This window comes from Acanthisitta chloris, unplaced genomic scaffold, assembly GCF_000695815.1.
Source record: "Acanthisitta chloris isolate BGI_N310 unplaced genomic scaffold, ASM69581v1 scaffold6554, whole genome shotgun sequence".
In the NCBI taxonomy this organism is placed as follows: domain Eukaryota; kingdom Metazoa; phylum Chordata; class Aves; order Passeriformes; family Acanthisittidae; genus Acanthisitta; species Acanthisitta chloris.
The window spans coordinates 26,377-42,840 of NW_008668664.1; the positions used below are offsets into that span (position 1 = coordinate 26,377).

At 46.2% G+C, this 16,464-nt stretch overlaps 1 protein-coding gene across 1 annotated transcript in view; it reads right to left on the reverse strand.

Annotated features, from left to right (window-relative positions):
- Positions 1-14,475, reverse strand: part of HEMK1 (HemK methyltransferase family member 1) — a 25,104-nt gene extending 10,629 nt beyond the window's left edge. Inside the window, exons 1-3 of the mRNA XM_009072984.1 lie at positions 14,215-14,475; positions 13,652-13,743; positions 12,506-12,599 (exon numbers count right to left, since the gene is read on the reverse strand). Of these exons, the coding sequence (XP_009071232.1) occupies positions 12,506-12,599; positions 13,652-13,743; positions 14,215-14,475 (447 nt within the window). The remainder of the gene's footprint in view (positions 1-12,505; positions 12,600-13,651; positions 13,744-14,214) is intronic.
- Positions 14,476-16,464: the final 1,989 nt, after the last annotated feature.

The following is a 16,464-nucleotide window of genomic DNA, read 5'->3' on the forward strand; positions in this document are numbered from 1 at the left end:
AGCCTGGAAGTGAAAAATGCAAGATTTGGTTTATTTGAATGTGCAAACACTCACTATTTACTCCAGTAACACTGCTGCTTCTCCAGTTCAGTTTTTCCGGGCCTTTACATTTCCAATTCAGCTGTGTTAGCCCTTGCTGGCTTGTTAGCCCTTTTTCCAGTAGCCTGGCTCTGCCAACAAGAGCCTTTTGGGAGCCACTGGTGCCTTGCCTCTCTTATGCAAGATTTGGTTTATTTGAATGTGCAAACACTCACTATTTACTCCAGTAACACTGCTGCTTCTCCAGTTCAGTTTTTCCGGGCCTTTACATTTCCAATTCAGCTGTGTTAGCCCTTGCTGGCTTGTTAGCCCTTTTTCCAGTAGCCTGGCTCTGCCAACAAGAGCCTTTTGGGAGCCACTGGTGCCTTGCCTCTCTTTTGGCTCCTTTTCACATTTGGGGCCTTCGGGGACTTTTTAGCAACAAACACCTTTGACTCTTTTCATTGTTTTCTCTCACATCTTCTCCAGTTGTTGAGCAGGGAAGAGTCAGTCTGCAAAGGTAAGTTTGATAACTGACACTTAAGCAGGCCTCAGTCAGGCATGACAAGCCAAGCCACGATGCCCTACTTGGTCACCATGTCATTATTGTCACAGCTCTCATATGGGAATTTTGCTAACAGCCTCCAAAATCACTTATTCCTTACTGCTGCTCCAGGATTCTTTTCCTAGACAATTATGGATGAAAACATTCTCACAAGCCCCCAACCTGTAGGAAACTACTACAGGACTACCAGCACTCAACTGACAACAGGGGAAAATAAACACCTTACCCACCACATTTGTGCCAAAATGGCTTTTACCATTCAGCCTGAAAACACTCTGGCAATGGAGACAGCTAGAGATTGGAACCACAGCTGGTTTGGCGAAGCAGGTGCCAATGATTCCAACATCACAGAAAAAGAGGCACCCAAAAATTCTGCTTGGCCATTAAATCACTCTTTCAAATACCAGCCATTTCTGTACACTTACAAATACTTCCAGGAAACCTCTACAGTACCTCAGAACCATCTGTTCCCAGAGGAGCACAAGTTGCTGATTGCAAATGTCCAAATGTGACTTCCATACACTAGAACCATTCTCACCACTTATTAACTTCCTTAAGGTTTATCATTAGTAATTTCAAGCTTGATGGTTTGTAATGGAATGTCTACTTTACACATTCCACAGTGAAAGTAATTTTTAGAGTGCTTGCCAAAGCTCCTATTTAAATATGACCACTTTCAGGTTTTACCACCCATGTTAAAAAAAAAAAGGGGGGGGGATGCTGGTATTACTCAGGCTTTGTATCCTGCTTCTCAACTCCCTTGCCTTGTTGTCTTGGTTATTTCATATGCTTACTGAGGCAAGGGCTGGTTCTCTCATAATAAACATGTTTATCATAATAGTACAAAATTAAAAGATATTAAAAATAATGTGACAACCGAATGAAACCACATTCTTTTGCAGACATTAGTATCTCACTACAAAAAAAAAAAAGTTGAGTAATTAATAATTAGTCAACTTGATTGACAAGCAAAGAAGATGTATTTAATGGGCAAAGCTCAGGAAAACCCAGCAATCCCCAGACAGGGTACGCCCACTCATCCCACCCGCCATTGCCACCAGATTTCCTCCTCAGAAATCAATTACTAACTACCCAAAACTGTTTTGAAACTGTATTCTTCAGATTCTTCTCAGTATTTTTCATCTTCCAGCAGACAATCCAGCCAAAATCTGTGCTTGTCCAGCCACACCATCACCTCCAAAATATCACCACTGGAAATTGATAAATTACAGCACTTTGCAGAATCCCTTTCAAATCTCATCTTGGGAGATGGAGAATTTCTGACCAAGCATTACAGTGTTCATACAAAGACTACAAAACACCCTGCAAGTCAGACATTCCCAGCCTCTGCACAAGAATCCAACTTGAACCACAGCTGGGGAGGAGCAACAAAGATGGTGCTAAACAGATGCCATTCCCAGGCACAGAGAAAGTGGGACAGCAGCAGATGGCCAAAGGGTCAGGTCGTTCTTGGGTAGGATATTCCATGCCTTCTCAGACTGAACAGATTCAGAGCACAAACCCCTGCTAATAAAATGCCAACATTGCTCAAAGCCATTTTAATCATCAGTTTAATCATCAGTTTGATCACCAGCTTTAAAGGCTGAGAGATGAAATGACAAAAATTCCACTGGGAAACAAGAGAAAACACTTTAGCAGCCCTGGTAATTAACATTTGGAATGTGTCAGGTAAATTCTCCAGGATGTGGCACTCCAAACTGAACTGGCAGCCTCTTCAATAGGGCTTACTTTCACTCACACCATTTAACAGGATTCAATACATCACGGAGAGAAATGTCCTTCACTACAGAAAAATGCTATCTTGGAGAAAACAAAGACTTGACAATCTGTGTAGCACAAAAACCTGGAAAACAAGTCAGCTTACTCAGGTGTCCTCTCCCTGCAACATGCTGAGCCCTTCAGTACCTTTGCACTTTTATTCTCACAACTCCCATTTTCTAGATGAGCAACTGTAAAACAGTGACTATCCCAAACTCAGGAGCAAGTACTAGGGCAGAGCAGAGCAAGGGACCCAATGCTCCAAAAGCCTCATCTGCACCTTTCCAATGACACCACTTCAGAACATGGAAATGGGTTCCCTGAACTCCAGTTAGAAACAAGCAGGTCTACAGCTGTGTGAGGGCAACTGACCTCCTGCAGAACCAGACTGCCACAACATTTAAAGAAATCTTGCTTGGCTATTCTTGAATTTTGTTTTATACCGTTGCAGATAAAAAAATGTAAATATAATTTAATAAACCCATCAAAGTGCTGTATAAAGGAGCAAGTAAAACCATAAATTAAAAAAATATCTTAGAAATGTGACCCAATTCCATATTTGCCCACAGCATACTAACCACTGGGTGGGATGAATGTTTGGTTGTGGAGTTATTAAAATTCAAATTATTGCTTACGGTATGAGTCATTATTGTCAATAACAACACAGTTTACACTAAAAATCTTGTTAAGCAGTGCTACAGGTACTGGCAGAACTACTTAAATCCTGGAACCTGGTGCACACACACGTGGGTGTAAGATCATCGTCTTTCCCTGTTCAAGTTCAGCCTTGAATGACCACGTCTGGAGTTGTGGTGTGGGCCTAACTTATTAATCAGACATCAACATATTAATCATCTCAGAATGTTTAATTCATAGAATCATAGAACCACAGACTGGTTTGTGTTGGAAGGGACCTTAAAGATGTAGTTCCAAACCCCTGCCATGTGCAGGGAACCTTCCACTACTCCAGGTTACGCAGAGCTTTATGGTCTTGAGCCACACTTGGGAATTAGTCTTCTGGCCCATGCTCCTGGGACCTTGTCTTCCCTGCTTGGTGTCAGAGTGGGAAAATGGAACATTTTGAATAATATGCAACCTTTTGTGCAAGAAGGTTATTCCCCCAGCAAAAGCCAGTTTTGGAAGGACTGAAGGGACTGAATGGCAAACACACAAAACCAGAGAGAAACAAAAATCCTCTCCTTGCTTTTGCTAGCAATGTCAGCAAGGTAGAAGGAGGGTCCTGGACATGGCTTGGGCAGCCCCCACAACAGAGATGTTGATACCTGTGTGCAGTGGCAGATTGCACATTTCATTCCATAGTTGGGTGTGCAGAGGTGTTCGAGCAACCAAGAGAAAGAGCTAGATGACACATGAAAAGGTGAGCTCAGTAGCCACTGCTGTCCCTTGGAGCAAATCTTATGTATGGCTAAAACTGTCCCACAGCTGTCCTCTCCCCCACAGCCTGCAGGACTGCCATGTGCCTTTCCAGGGCAATGCCAGAGTGCTCCAGGGCCTTTTTGAAATCTGCTGCAGACAGACAGTACAGTCAGAGCCATGGGTTAGGCTTAGAAACGGGGCCAGCTCTCCACTTGGAGAGTTACCAGTGTGACTAAAGCTCAGGCTCTCTGCATGTTGCAAACTCCCCTTGCACAATAATAATCAAAGAACATCTCCCTCTCCACAATTCTACAAGATCTAGTGGGGAAAAAATATTCAAGGGGATGTCAGCACCAGCCACCTCTGAAACCTGTGCATTCCTGAGGGTGGCAAGTTGGGTGCAAGGTATCTGGAAGAGTTTTTACATTGTACTGGGCTGGAGGTGACACAGCCATCAAGTGATGGGTTTGCAGGGACCTACACTGTGGCTCAGCATGAAACAGAGTGGAGAGAAGGTACTGACACTCTCTATGACTTTGCCAGAAGAGAATTTCAAAATCTATACAGAAAAATGCAGGACATCCTTGGGAAGAGGAAGGCTATCTAGTCCTGACTAGCAAAGGAAGATTTTGGAAAGACTAGAAGGGGCCTATTACCTGCGATCCTGTGCACAGGGGACACAAATATTTGCTTCCCAGGCTACTTAATTTCCAGCCCTCAGAGGTTCTCAAGCTTTTGTCTCCTAGCCAAGCCCACTCACAGAGCTCACCTTGCTATTCCAGGCAGTCTTGTTTCACTGCCAGAATCGCCCGAAGTTCGCACTGTCATTTACTTGGGTTTTTTCCCTCATCTTCTCTGTACAGTGAAACAAAGACAAGACTTTGCAAACACCTCCAGCTTCCCTTGAGCCTCTGCCTCACCCTTCCACCCACCACTGCTGCTCCCCAACGCCCCCCCAGCACACACTCGTGTTCTCACAGGTTCTTGGTATCACCTCTCCCCCGCGGCCAGGTCTCAGCTGCGCTGTATTTCTTGGAAGCACAGCTGCACACAGCGAGTGTGAGGCCAGGGGCTGCCAGCACGCAAACCACAAGCCCCACAGCAGCAGGCCCAGCCAGCAGCCAGCGCAGGGTCAGGCTTACAGCACCAGCACAGCCGGGAGGAAGCAGCACAGATTCTTGAGCGCAAGGGCAGCTGCAGAGCCGTGGGCAGGGCCAGAGCTGAGGGAATCGTGTGCTACAGCCCAGCAACGGGGAACGACCCATCAGATGCTTCTACCATTAAAAGGACAAGACTAAGAAAAACAAAGGGAAGGGAGAACGGGAAAGGCAAGGGTGGAGGTCACAAACTCACACTGCATTCCTTAGAAGCAGCCTGTTTTCGCACCTCACATGCTCTGGGGGGAGCAAGGCAGACAAGGTCCCAGGGGCACGAGCCAGGAGGCTCTAAATTCCCTGGCTGGCAAACAGAACAAGGAAAGTAAAAGCTCCAGGAAAACCCCGGTAACCTTCTCTCTGATCTCACATACTTCCTGGGAATGTTTTACTTATTTGTGTGCTTTCCAGAAACTTCTATTCTCAGAATCCAGGACTTTCCATAGACCCTGATCTGATATTAACCAAATCACCCCTCCCCTCCTGTTTGTCTACTTGGCTACCAATCAGCACATGACAAAACACCAGGAAGCCAAGCAGGAAACCTAACTCCACAGCAATGGCCCTAGAAGATGCCTGCCACATACCCTGCTTCCAAAACAAAGCCACCAAGCCAGCCCAGTGCTTCCTGGTGGGGGCAGAGGTTTTATCTTGGGCTCTTCTGCCTGGCATTGTAGTAGGAAAGAGAAAATAGGGCATAAAGGCCATGAAACTCCCCCTATAAATGTATAGAAAGCAACACACCAGGATAATTCAAGAAGGAGCCACTGATCCCCAAATAAAAGGTGGCTTTATCAGGTATTAGCAATGACAGACAAATAGGTCAAAGCATGTCTAATACTGAGGAAGGAGTTTGGCTTCTGTGTCACACAACAGAAGCTCCTGATGTATCAGGGCACCCACCAAGTGCTGCTTCATCTGTTGGAGAAGAGGTTGTGACAGCACCCAGAAATGACTTTACCAAAAGGCAGCAACCCATATGTGCTAGTGCCCAGGAGAAATTACCACAGATGTCATGTCTAAATTTAGCCATGCCTGAGGGGCAAGAGTGGAACAGAGTCCCTGCAGTACACTGGCTGTACCTCAGGTCTTCAGCACAAACCCCTATCCAGACACATCTCTCCAGAGGCAAGGTGTTTTCTCCCTCTGCAGTACTGACCACTGCCAGACACAGCATCTGGGCTGATGCACTAGTCTAGCTCACTAATCCCTAGGCCCAAAATTCCAGTTACTCGGATGTCTGAAAAAACGCCAGGGGATAGGAAATGGATTTTTTCCCCACTCACATGGGAATCTCCTTGAGTCCCATCTGTTACAGCCATCCTATATTGTGTTTTTCTCCAGTTCTAGCCCTACATCCTGCTTTAACTGCTGATGAGCTATACTGCTCAGCTGAAACACACAGAAATAGAGACACAAAAAAAAACAGGGAGATTGCTAAAGACATTAGAGTTCTTTTAAGGCTAAAAAAATAAAGGCATTAACAGCAGAGAGATCTGTGAGAACATATTAGGAGAGTCTATATAAGTTAACGTGGGGAACAGGTTTGTGCATGGCTTAAAAGAGCAGCTGTTGTTTTCCCTGCCTTCAGCAGATTTTAGCTTTAAATTTATATTTTTTAGTCTGTTCTTAAAATCACAAAGACATTAGAGTTCTTTTAAGGCTAAAAAAATAAAGGCATTAACAGCAGAGAGATCTGTGAGAACATATTAGGAGAGTCTATATAAGTTAACGTGGGGAACAGGTTTGTGCATGGCTTAAAAGAGCAGCTGTTGTTTTCCCTGCCTTCAGCAGATTTTAGCTTTAAATTTATATTTTTTAGTCTGTTCTTAAAATCACCAAGTTGGAAGTTATCCTCTGCAATCGCAGAGCCCTTTTTTCTTGCATAGGAAGCCAGGAGAAACTACCACCATAGTTCATCTTGGCCAGCTAGCCAGGAACAACCCTGTTTCTTCCATCATTTCCTTCTGAAAAGGAAATCTGTCTAAGAAAAACATTCTGTCCTGATTTTCAAGTGGCCACAACAGACTCCTGCTAAGCTGTTTCAGCATTTCATTACAGTCTGTGAAAGATGTGCATCTTTCCTTCTAGCCTGCATTTCTACTGCTTTTTATACACTTGTCTGTGAAACCAGAGACTTCAGTTATCCAATTTCTGCTCCCAGTACCAGGCAATTAACCTCTAAGCTTGTCTTTGATGAGCTAAACAGTCTTCAACAACAAGGCAGATTTTCCCAGCTATTAATCCACATACTGATTCTTTTCCAAACCCAGTTTTCCACTTCTCAACCAGTCAGTAACATAACTGGACCTATCAGTTCTGCAGCTATTCCACTACTGCAGTACTCATTATTTAATCCCGCTCCTTGTACTTGGCAGTGCCCTGTGCCACACACAAGGATCACACCAGCCCACTGGGCAGCCCTGAAAATGGGTGCTCATGACCAGCCAATATCTGCAAGATATTGGAGATCCTAAATCTTTTTCCAAGCCCTCCTGGCAGCAGAAGTCCTTCAGTCACTTGGCACAGGCTTTGTCCCTGTATATATGATCCTCTTAAATACTTGTGCCTGGCTCAAAGGGCAATTCCAATTTCTCTGCAGCAACTGGAGGCTCCCTTCGTAATTCCCATTCCCCAGCCTCTGTGCCACAGCCACTTGCAGAAAATATTGTACTCCTCCAACATACTGAAAAAATATAGCCCATCATGTGGGCAAAATCTGAGCTATGTGAGGCCACAACAGCAGTGCTCCATCTTTAGCACATTCGCTTACAGATGTATTTTGACAGCAGTTATTTTTTTATTTATTAGTCCTATTGCATTTATATTGAACATACCTTATACAAGTCTATTTCAAGAAAGGACCTTAAGCTATGTCGAGACAGGGCACCATTATCCTTCTCATCTCCCAAACTGGGAAGCCTGTGACCCAGAAAGGAGAAGCAGCCTTCCTTTGAAGGGACAACTAGTCAGAGGTAAAACCATGAAAAAAAAGCCAATCTCCTGACTCCTGATCAATGGCTGTACTCACTAGCCCATGTGACTTTTAGACCTGTCCAGAAAATAACCATCTGTGGTAAAGAAATTGGGAAATTAAAGGACATTTCTACATCAAAGGCTTTCTTTCAGCACTGATGCAAACAGAAAATGTGTCACTCCTCTGACAAAGCACTGGCAAAAGGCCCCACCTTGCAATCTGTCTATTTGCATATACAGGTCAGGAAGGGAAAACCCTCCCTTCCCTGTGTGCTGGACCTTCTTGAAAGGTTAATGATTATGTTTAGCTAGAAGTAAAGTTAAACTTCATGAAAGGTTTCTCTGAGCAAATCCTTGACTCAAGTGCTTTCTCTGACTGCCCCACACAGTGACTGCCATTCTGTGGGCAGAGGCAAGTGAACAGCAATGACTTCAAGGTATTGGGCATATTATCCTGGGAAAGAAACAACCTTGGAAAACAAATTAAAAGCTTAAATATCATAGGTGAAAAAAGGATTGATTAGACAACAGCTTAACTAAAAATCACAAATGCTGTAGAGCCTATGAATAACTTAACTGTTATGCAGTAAAACGTCAGGGTTATCCTGTTAAATGAGCAGGCAGCACTGAAAGTAAAGGATAAACTTTTCCCACCTAGAATACAAAATTAGAAAGATTCACTGTCAGGTGATGTCAGGGAGGTTAGACATAGACAGACTCCAAAGAGGATTAAACAAATTAATGGAGGACAGATCCATTAGTGATTATGAAGCAGGATGTCCCCAAATCCAGCTTTGGCTAAGAACAGTCCTTAACTGCTGACTGTCAAAAGATGAGGAGACCCTTCCATATCTATCTTTTCTCTTGTAATTCTGCCCCCACCATCTGCTACGAGCTAGGATCAGCCACAGTACAGTCACCATACAGACCAATATGGTCCAACCCACTGAGTCTCGTTCTTTCTTGCACAGGAGATTGCAGCCAAGATCTTTTCTGCATTACTCCTAAACGTCCAGCATAGCACAGATATGTAATTTCTCCCAGGCTATACACATATCCTCACCCTGCAGTGCCTCCCCTTACAGGGCAATGGACTGTTCTCATGACACAGCCACCACAATAAAGCCAAGACAGAAAAAATTATGTAGGGTCTGAGTTTGTGCTGAGATCACAACAGGTGACGGATGTGACTCCAGGAGACTCCTGGGTGGCCTGAGGGTCACAGGGGATGGTGGGACTGTGGCAATCCTCCCAAGCAGCCCTGGAGATCTCCTCCCAGCAGATTTCCTTCAGCAAAAGCTCAATTTCTGAGAGCCTGACTGTACCCACACAGTAGCTGCAAGGGATAAGAGATGGCCACTTTTTGTTTCCTCTGAACGCCTTTAATTTTCTCTAAAGCACAGCATCCGAGAGAGGAGAGGATCGGAAACACCAGAAATCCTGGAATAATTGATAAGAAAGAGAACCATCAGGAACGCCGCGAGCCTAAGCCTGGAGCGCCCTCTAGGGGTAACAGACGGGTGGGCTGCGTACCCCAACCCACTCCCTCGGAGTCCTGTACCAAACCAAACCTTTCCTTAGGGAAGTCATGGCAAGGCTTCATATAGCCTGTAGTTGCCCGGACAAAAAAGGAATGGTATTGATGGTTGGCTGGATTCTCCTTCTCTTTGTCCTATTTTTCCCAAAGGCTGCTGCCCGAGTTCCAGAAGGCATTACTTTGGGAAAAGTTCTTCTCCATTAAGACAGTGATGGAGTAGTATTGAGACAGGGATGCCTTGGCATTACAGTAATAATTGCAAAATAAAGATAATTTGAGACTGAGCACACCCCTAGACGTTGGTCCAAACACTCCCCAGTGCAAAAGTCTGGCTCCAGTGCCACAGGAGGAAAGCTAGCTGGATGCCAAGTTCCACAGGCCCTCAGAAACCCACTCAGTGCTTGCAGCAGTGAGTCCAAAGCTTTGCTCATAGCAGGCCAGAGCTTAAGCAGAACCTGCCAGTTCCCTTATTTTGGCTGCCTGCTCCCTCCTCACCCGGGTTCCCACAGAACAGAATAACAAAACCACATGTGCTGAAAACATATTCCCAGGGAGAGCAAATGGGAGAGGGCTCAGCTACCAGAGAGAACTAAATAGACTACATAGGGGCAAATTTCACACAAGGCAAAATGTAGCAGACAAGGGAGCTTCTCCCTCTGCATGTGTCTGTCCTGTGGCCCCAAACAATGCCCGTGGTTTGTGTCAGGCTGTGTTTAAGTTCGTGCCATTACCAACATGCTATGCGCAGGAGTCATTACCCTTCTGCTGCAACCAGAGCACAAAGTGTGTGTGTGTGTGACAAACATGGTTCCCCTTCTGCTCAGACTTGGAATAAACATGCAGGAGCACTTGCAGAAGCTACATAAATACAATTAGGAAGCAAATTTTGCAGCTGCTTGTGTACCTGTACCAGCAAGTCAATTTAGGGAGTCATATCAATACTGATCCCTGAAGGACACCACTAGTGACCAGCAACCAATCCCCACCACTCTGCGCCTGGCCATCAGCCAGTTCTTAACCCAGTGGAGAGTGCACCTGCCCAAGCTGTGGGCTGGCAGCTTTTCCAGGGATATGCCATGGGAGATGCTGTCGAAAACTTTGCTGAAGTCCAGGTAGACATATCCACAGCTGAGCATGTGGGCTCAATTAGCAACATTCTCAGGCATTAGCCACCCCAACTTCCACACCACACAATAGGCCTTTGTTTGGAGCCTGGCACTGCATGAGGAGAATTGGAGCACAGCTCCAGAAGAAGCCCTGCCAGCAGATGTTTTGACTTGCAGAACATACAAGTTCTCCCTGGTTTTAATGCTTGCATTGCATCCATGAACTAATGAGGAGTTAGAGGTTGGAAATACTCTCTTGAATCAACCAGAGTAGAAATACTGTTGACAGTAACAAAGCCAACCATTACTGGCTCCAACTGGCAAAACTATTCCCTAGGGCCCTATCTCCAGACTTAATTGCCACAGAATGACCAACCCAGACACAGTAGAGAGCTCCCATCTTCTCTGGACACAAGTGTCACCACTATGATTTAGGGCCCAGCAGGCTCTCCATGAGATGCTGCTGATGCCTCACACCAAATCAAGACTCAGGTTCTGAATATGCTTCTATAGACTGAGATGAGAGCATGTCTAAGTGGTAGCTGTGATGATTCTCACTAAATTGCCTGGAACCCTCTCATGGATTTCAGTAGCATACTCTTCCTCAAAGGGCACAATGGAAGCACAGCCTGGTCTTTAACTTTTACACATTACAGCAGACACTAGGCAGCAGGCAAACGATTGAAGAAATGACTATTAGACTGAAACTTTAAGTTTCTGGGACTCAGAAATGGACAAGCTATGGAAACCACTTCATCTCCAAAAGAAAACAAGTTCTCAGAAGGGAAAAAGAAACCCAAACCAATCCTAAACAAGGAAGAAAAAACAACTCCAAACACCTCTGTCCTGGTTTTAGCCAGGATGGAGTTAATTTTCTCAATAGCTAGTGTAGTGCAGTGTTTGGATTCAGAGTGACAATACATTGATGTTTTGGTTTTGCTAAATTGTGTTTATCCTAAACCAAGGACATTTTCTTACTTGTGTCTTATGCTCTGCCAGTGAGAAGATACACAAGAAACTGGGAGGGAGCATAGCTGGGACAGGTGAGCTGAACTAGCCAAAGGGATATTCCCCACCATGGCACGTCATGCCGATCTGGGGTAGGTTTGGGGTTGCTCCAGTCCGTGGGTAGTGAACAATTGTATTGTGCATCACTGATTTTGTTCTTTTTATTATCCATTAGCATTTTAGCTCGTTCTACTCTTTATTACTGAACCCTCCTGAGGACTAGAAAACAGAAATCTTCCTTGGTAGGATGGTCCATGAGCTGAAAGCTAGGCTACTGTCAGGGCAAGTGTCACCTTGTAGGTCTTAGGATTTCCTGTAGCTGCAGGAACACTGGGGAAAACAGAGTTTTAACTTGGTCACGTATGGCTGTCCTTTATATTTTTATGACTGAGAATCATATTCAATTCCAGCCTAGGTCAGAACTTGTTTTTCAGTTCCCTCTGTTTGTCCAGAAACCACTGTGGAGCCATCTGACATGTGGTAGGTACCATTTCCTACCAGCCTACACTGTTCTAGTCTGCACACGATCAAACAAGCTCTCTGGAGTCCATTACTGTTTTTCAGTAGCAGCTTCCTATTACTGCAGGGTTTTGCTGCCAGTCTTTGGACAATGTTGAGATTCGTATCCTTTATCAATGTACTAAGCCTCTGGGATATAGCAGTACAGATTTTGAACTTCTTGGAGTTCTTACTACAGCAGAACTAAGGAAAGCAAAGCCAAGTCCTTCCATCAATTGTGATGGATCTCTGTGTAATTAAGTAATACATCAGCTTGCAACACTTCTTGCTCTGAGCCGGGAGGCAAAGGTCAGTTCCAGATGACAAGCTTAGAATCCCGTCCTGTTCTAAAACAAGTGGAGTCATGTGAACTGCTCATCACTACAACCTCACAACATACAGGGCCCCTTCACAGCAATGCTCTGATTGTACTGTCATGTGATTCACACATCCAAGCCCACCCCCACCACATTCCCTGCATCCATACCTCTGTTTCAGGCCTTGGAATAAATACCGGAGGTCTCATCTTCAGCGTCAGGTCCTGGAAGTCCCACTCACCAAGCACATACTGCACTGGCATCCTGTGGCAGACAAAAGCCAGTGTGAAAGCTGTGGGCCTACACTCTGTGACCTAGGGAAGCTGGGGTTGTACCATGCTTACCTCACTGCCAACCCCACACCCCTTCTGAGGGCGAGCCCACATGCCCAAGGCTCAACTGCATGAGCAATGTGTGTGTGCACATACTCAGGGAGCTGTGGGAGCTCCAATCCCACAGTTGAGTTTGTTACCAAGGACTGGACTCAGGGAACAACAGGCCAATCAGCCTCACCTTGATACTGAGGAACGTGATGGAACAGAGTCTTAGAGGCTTTTTCCAAACATAGTAAGTACAGGAAGGTGGCTGGCAGTAGTCAGTATGGATTTATGAAGGGGAAATAATTCCTGACTGACCTGACAGCCATGCATGACACAATGACCATGAGGAGAGCAATCAATACTGTATACCTTGACTTTCCAAAGGGGTTTGATACTGTCTCCCATAACTCTCTCATATACAAGCTCATGAAGTATGGAATAGATAAATGACGTGGACTGAAAACTGACTGAACTGCCAGGCTCAGTGGGCTGTATTCAGCAGCACAAGGCTCAGCTCAAGACCAATCACTAGTGGAGTACCCTGGGGTCAACAGTTGGGCCAATATATAACACCTTCACTAACGACCTGAAGGGATAGAGAGCACCCCTGTCATGTGTGCAGGTGACACAAAATTGGGAGGAGTAGTTTACAGATCAGATGGGTCTGCTACTTTTCAGAAGGACCTCTGGAGAGAGAAATGGGGTAACAGGAGTCTCACAAAATTCAACAGAGCATGTAAACTGGGGTGGAATAACCCCATGCACCAGTACAGATTGGGGCTAACCAGCTGGATAGTGGCCTTGCAAGAAATACCCTGGAGATCAGGTGGACAAGTTTTGTGTATCACTTCAATCATCATAAGAGACCAACACAGCACTGCTACTTGACATCTGAGGTGCTATTGTCTGCTACCTTATCTCTTCTATCATTCTTCTGGCTGCTTTAGGGCTGAAGAAAAACCCTCCAAAGGAACAATTATAAGAGGATGCTCCCACCTTTCTAGTCGTTTGTTGCTCAGCTGCTGGATTTGCTCCTGCTGCACTGCTGTAAGTGGAGTGTGGAGGATCTTGGAATTCAGGCTCTGAAACTGAAGACAAAATCCCTTTAAAACCTGCCCACCTGTGCCACTGGGTTGTCCTCTGCCACCCTGCCAAGGTCATCCTCCAGGGAGACCCAGGACACTGACGATCACATGTGCCTGTGACTGCTGGAAACCACAAGTGATGAGCAGAACATGTTTAGAAACAAACCTATACAACTATTCTTCTGCTACTTTTCAGGACTCACAAGAATAAATTACATTAAGAATCATTTCATCAGGCTAGTCAAGGGCTGTGTGTACATCATGGGTTACACTTCAGTCTCTGCAAAAGAGAGCATTTAAGAGACCCCAAGTGTTCTATTGGTGATAGTAAACTATGCCTCACCCTCTCTGCCATCTGAGGAAGGATAAGTCGTTCTACTTCCCGTAAGTGAGATAAAAAGGAAGGTATGGGATTCAATCAAAATGACAGAGTGAGAGACACACACAGACCTTATTCTCTTCCTATTACTTAACTGTTTTTGCTCCCAGGACAAATGACACAATATATTGACTGGATTCTCGTGCTTCAGGGATCCCATTTGTCTCAAACACCTTCTGCCAGTAGTTGACCATATCAGTGGCAGTCACGAGCCCAAGCCTTGCACTGCAGCTCTGTCTCAGAGACAACTGCTTTGGACTGAGGATAGAACCTTTGCTTGGACTCAATTGCCTTGGCACACACTGATGTGAGAGGCACAACCACCTCCTGAGAAGTGGATGGGTGAAGCTTCTCATTGTGGCAGACTTTCTGGCTTCCACACGTGTTCCTCGTGGTCCTCTGCTGTCCTAGTCAGTGCTTAGATTCACAGGACACTTCATGCTACCACAAGCCACTGTGGCTAAGCACCAGCTGACCACAGTCAGTGGGTTCTCCTCAGGGCAGCATGAAAACGGCACTGGTTTGCAGCTCTTCTGGTCTAGAAAAAAGAGCAAGAGCAAAGCCTGAATCCATCAGGCTAGCAAATCACAGGTTGCCCCCTGACAGAATGCAGACTGCTTGCCCTAATCCCAGCCCACAGCTACAGAATCAATTACTCACACCTTAAGAATAACAAAGAATTACCACCAAAATAAGACATGGGTAACAGCTAACCAGCTCAGCCACTGAAATCCACTTCTTCACAGAGCTGCCCATCTAGAACTACCAGGAAGCCAGTCCGTGCCATGGCAGGCAGAAGTAAGTACCCACACAGAGGCACAGCTCTCCTGCCTGTCCTTGGTCCCAGACACACCAACCCTTGGGTCACCAGCCCATGGCTGGGTCACTCTGGTTCCCTGAAAGAAGACCTTCAGTCCCTCTCTTTCTTTTATTCCTCACTCTATTCACAAACCACAAGTCCTAGGTTAGCACGGATGCTCACAGAAGACCTGGACTCCATGGGTCAGGGGTCTTCCACACTGTCACCATCCTCAGAGGTCACAGAGCCAGAGCTGAGCTGCTAAGAGCAGAGGAAGGAGAAAACCTCACAAGGTACTAGAGAGAAGAGAAACACTCGGAAAGGCCAGAAAGGGCAAACCCTGCCAGAAGGAAGTCAGTCTCTTCAAGGAGACAAGAGGCAGAGCCAGACAGAGGGGGAATACAAACAACCAAGATGACTGCAGGAGACAAAGGAAATGAAACTTTACAACAGAGCTGCTGCCTATCACACTTGGAACTGTGCAAGACAAACAGAACAACAACATCATTTTCCTGCTGTGATCCATCAGAAATGAGAGCCCCCCTCCCTTCTGACTCACAGCCCCTGGGGCAGCTGTGGGTTTCCCTGAACGCCCATTCCCATTCCTCTATTGATGGCTGCTTTTCAACACTGTCTCGGAGAGGCCACAACCTCCTCTACTCCAATTCCTCCAGAAAACCACCGCAAAATCCCTCTCCTGAGCACCCTGCAGCGCCCAGTGTCGGCGGCTGTCCCGCAGGAACGCCGCTGCAGGGATCGCTGGGAGGCTCCCGCCTGGCACACACCGGCACTGCAGCATGCTGTGCCTGGGGCACCTGCCCTGCTCCCGCTGCACAGTGAAACCGTGGGAACAGACAAAACTCCACTGCTCTCCTTTGTAAAATCAAACCAAATTGCGCCCAGAGAAGCAGGAGAAGGAAACTCCTGCAGCAAAGGTATCCAGATTGGCTTACCTGCTGCCTCCCGCCTCCTTCTGCTGCTCTAAGGGCCCAAGAATCCCCTTCTTACCACCTGCATTACTCTCAGCAGAGAACAGTCCCTATGAAAACTTGCCTTTGTGTTATGCATAAGCAGCCAGTCAGCTACGGTATGTAACCAAGTAGCTCCCCACTCCGAGGCTCTGTATAGGGCATACTGCCACAAGAGGAGCACTAAAGCAGTAAAACACCAACAACCGTTAGTGTTATTTGGGAGGCAGAGAAGACCTTAACCGGCCGTGGCTAGAGCAATGCTATCATTATTGTCGTTATCAATAAAGGACACGGCTAACGAGGCGAGCTGCCTGCATACCACTTCTGGGTGCAAATACCTGTTTGCACACAGGGAGGGAATAGAGTTGTTTTCCCCTGCAGTTATGTGGTTTGGTCCTTGCAGCCCCCAGTTCCCACTCACTGCAGTCCCACACGTACACTGCTGGCTGGGGACGGGCCTGGCCAGCGCCTCTCTCGGCCGTGCCCTACGCTCCCCGTCTCAGTCCCAGGCTCGGGCGAGAGCAGCGCACCAGGCACCTCTCGGCCGCAGGACAGCGCTCAGCCGAGCCCAACCG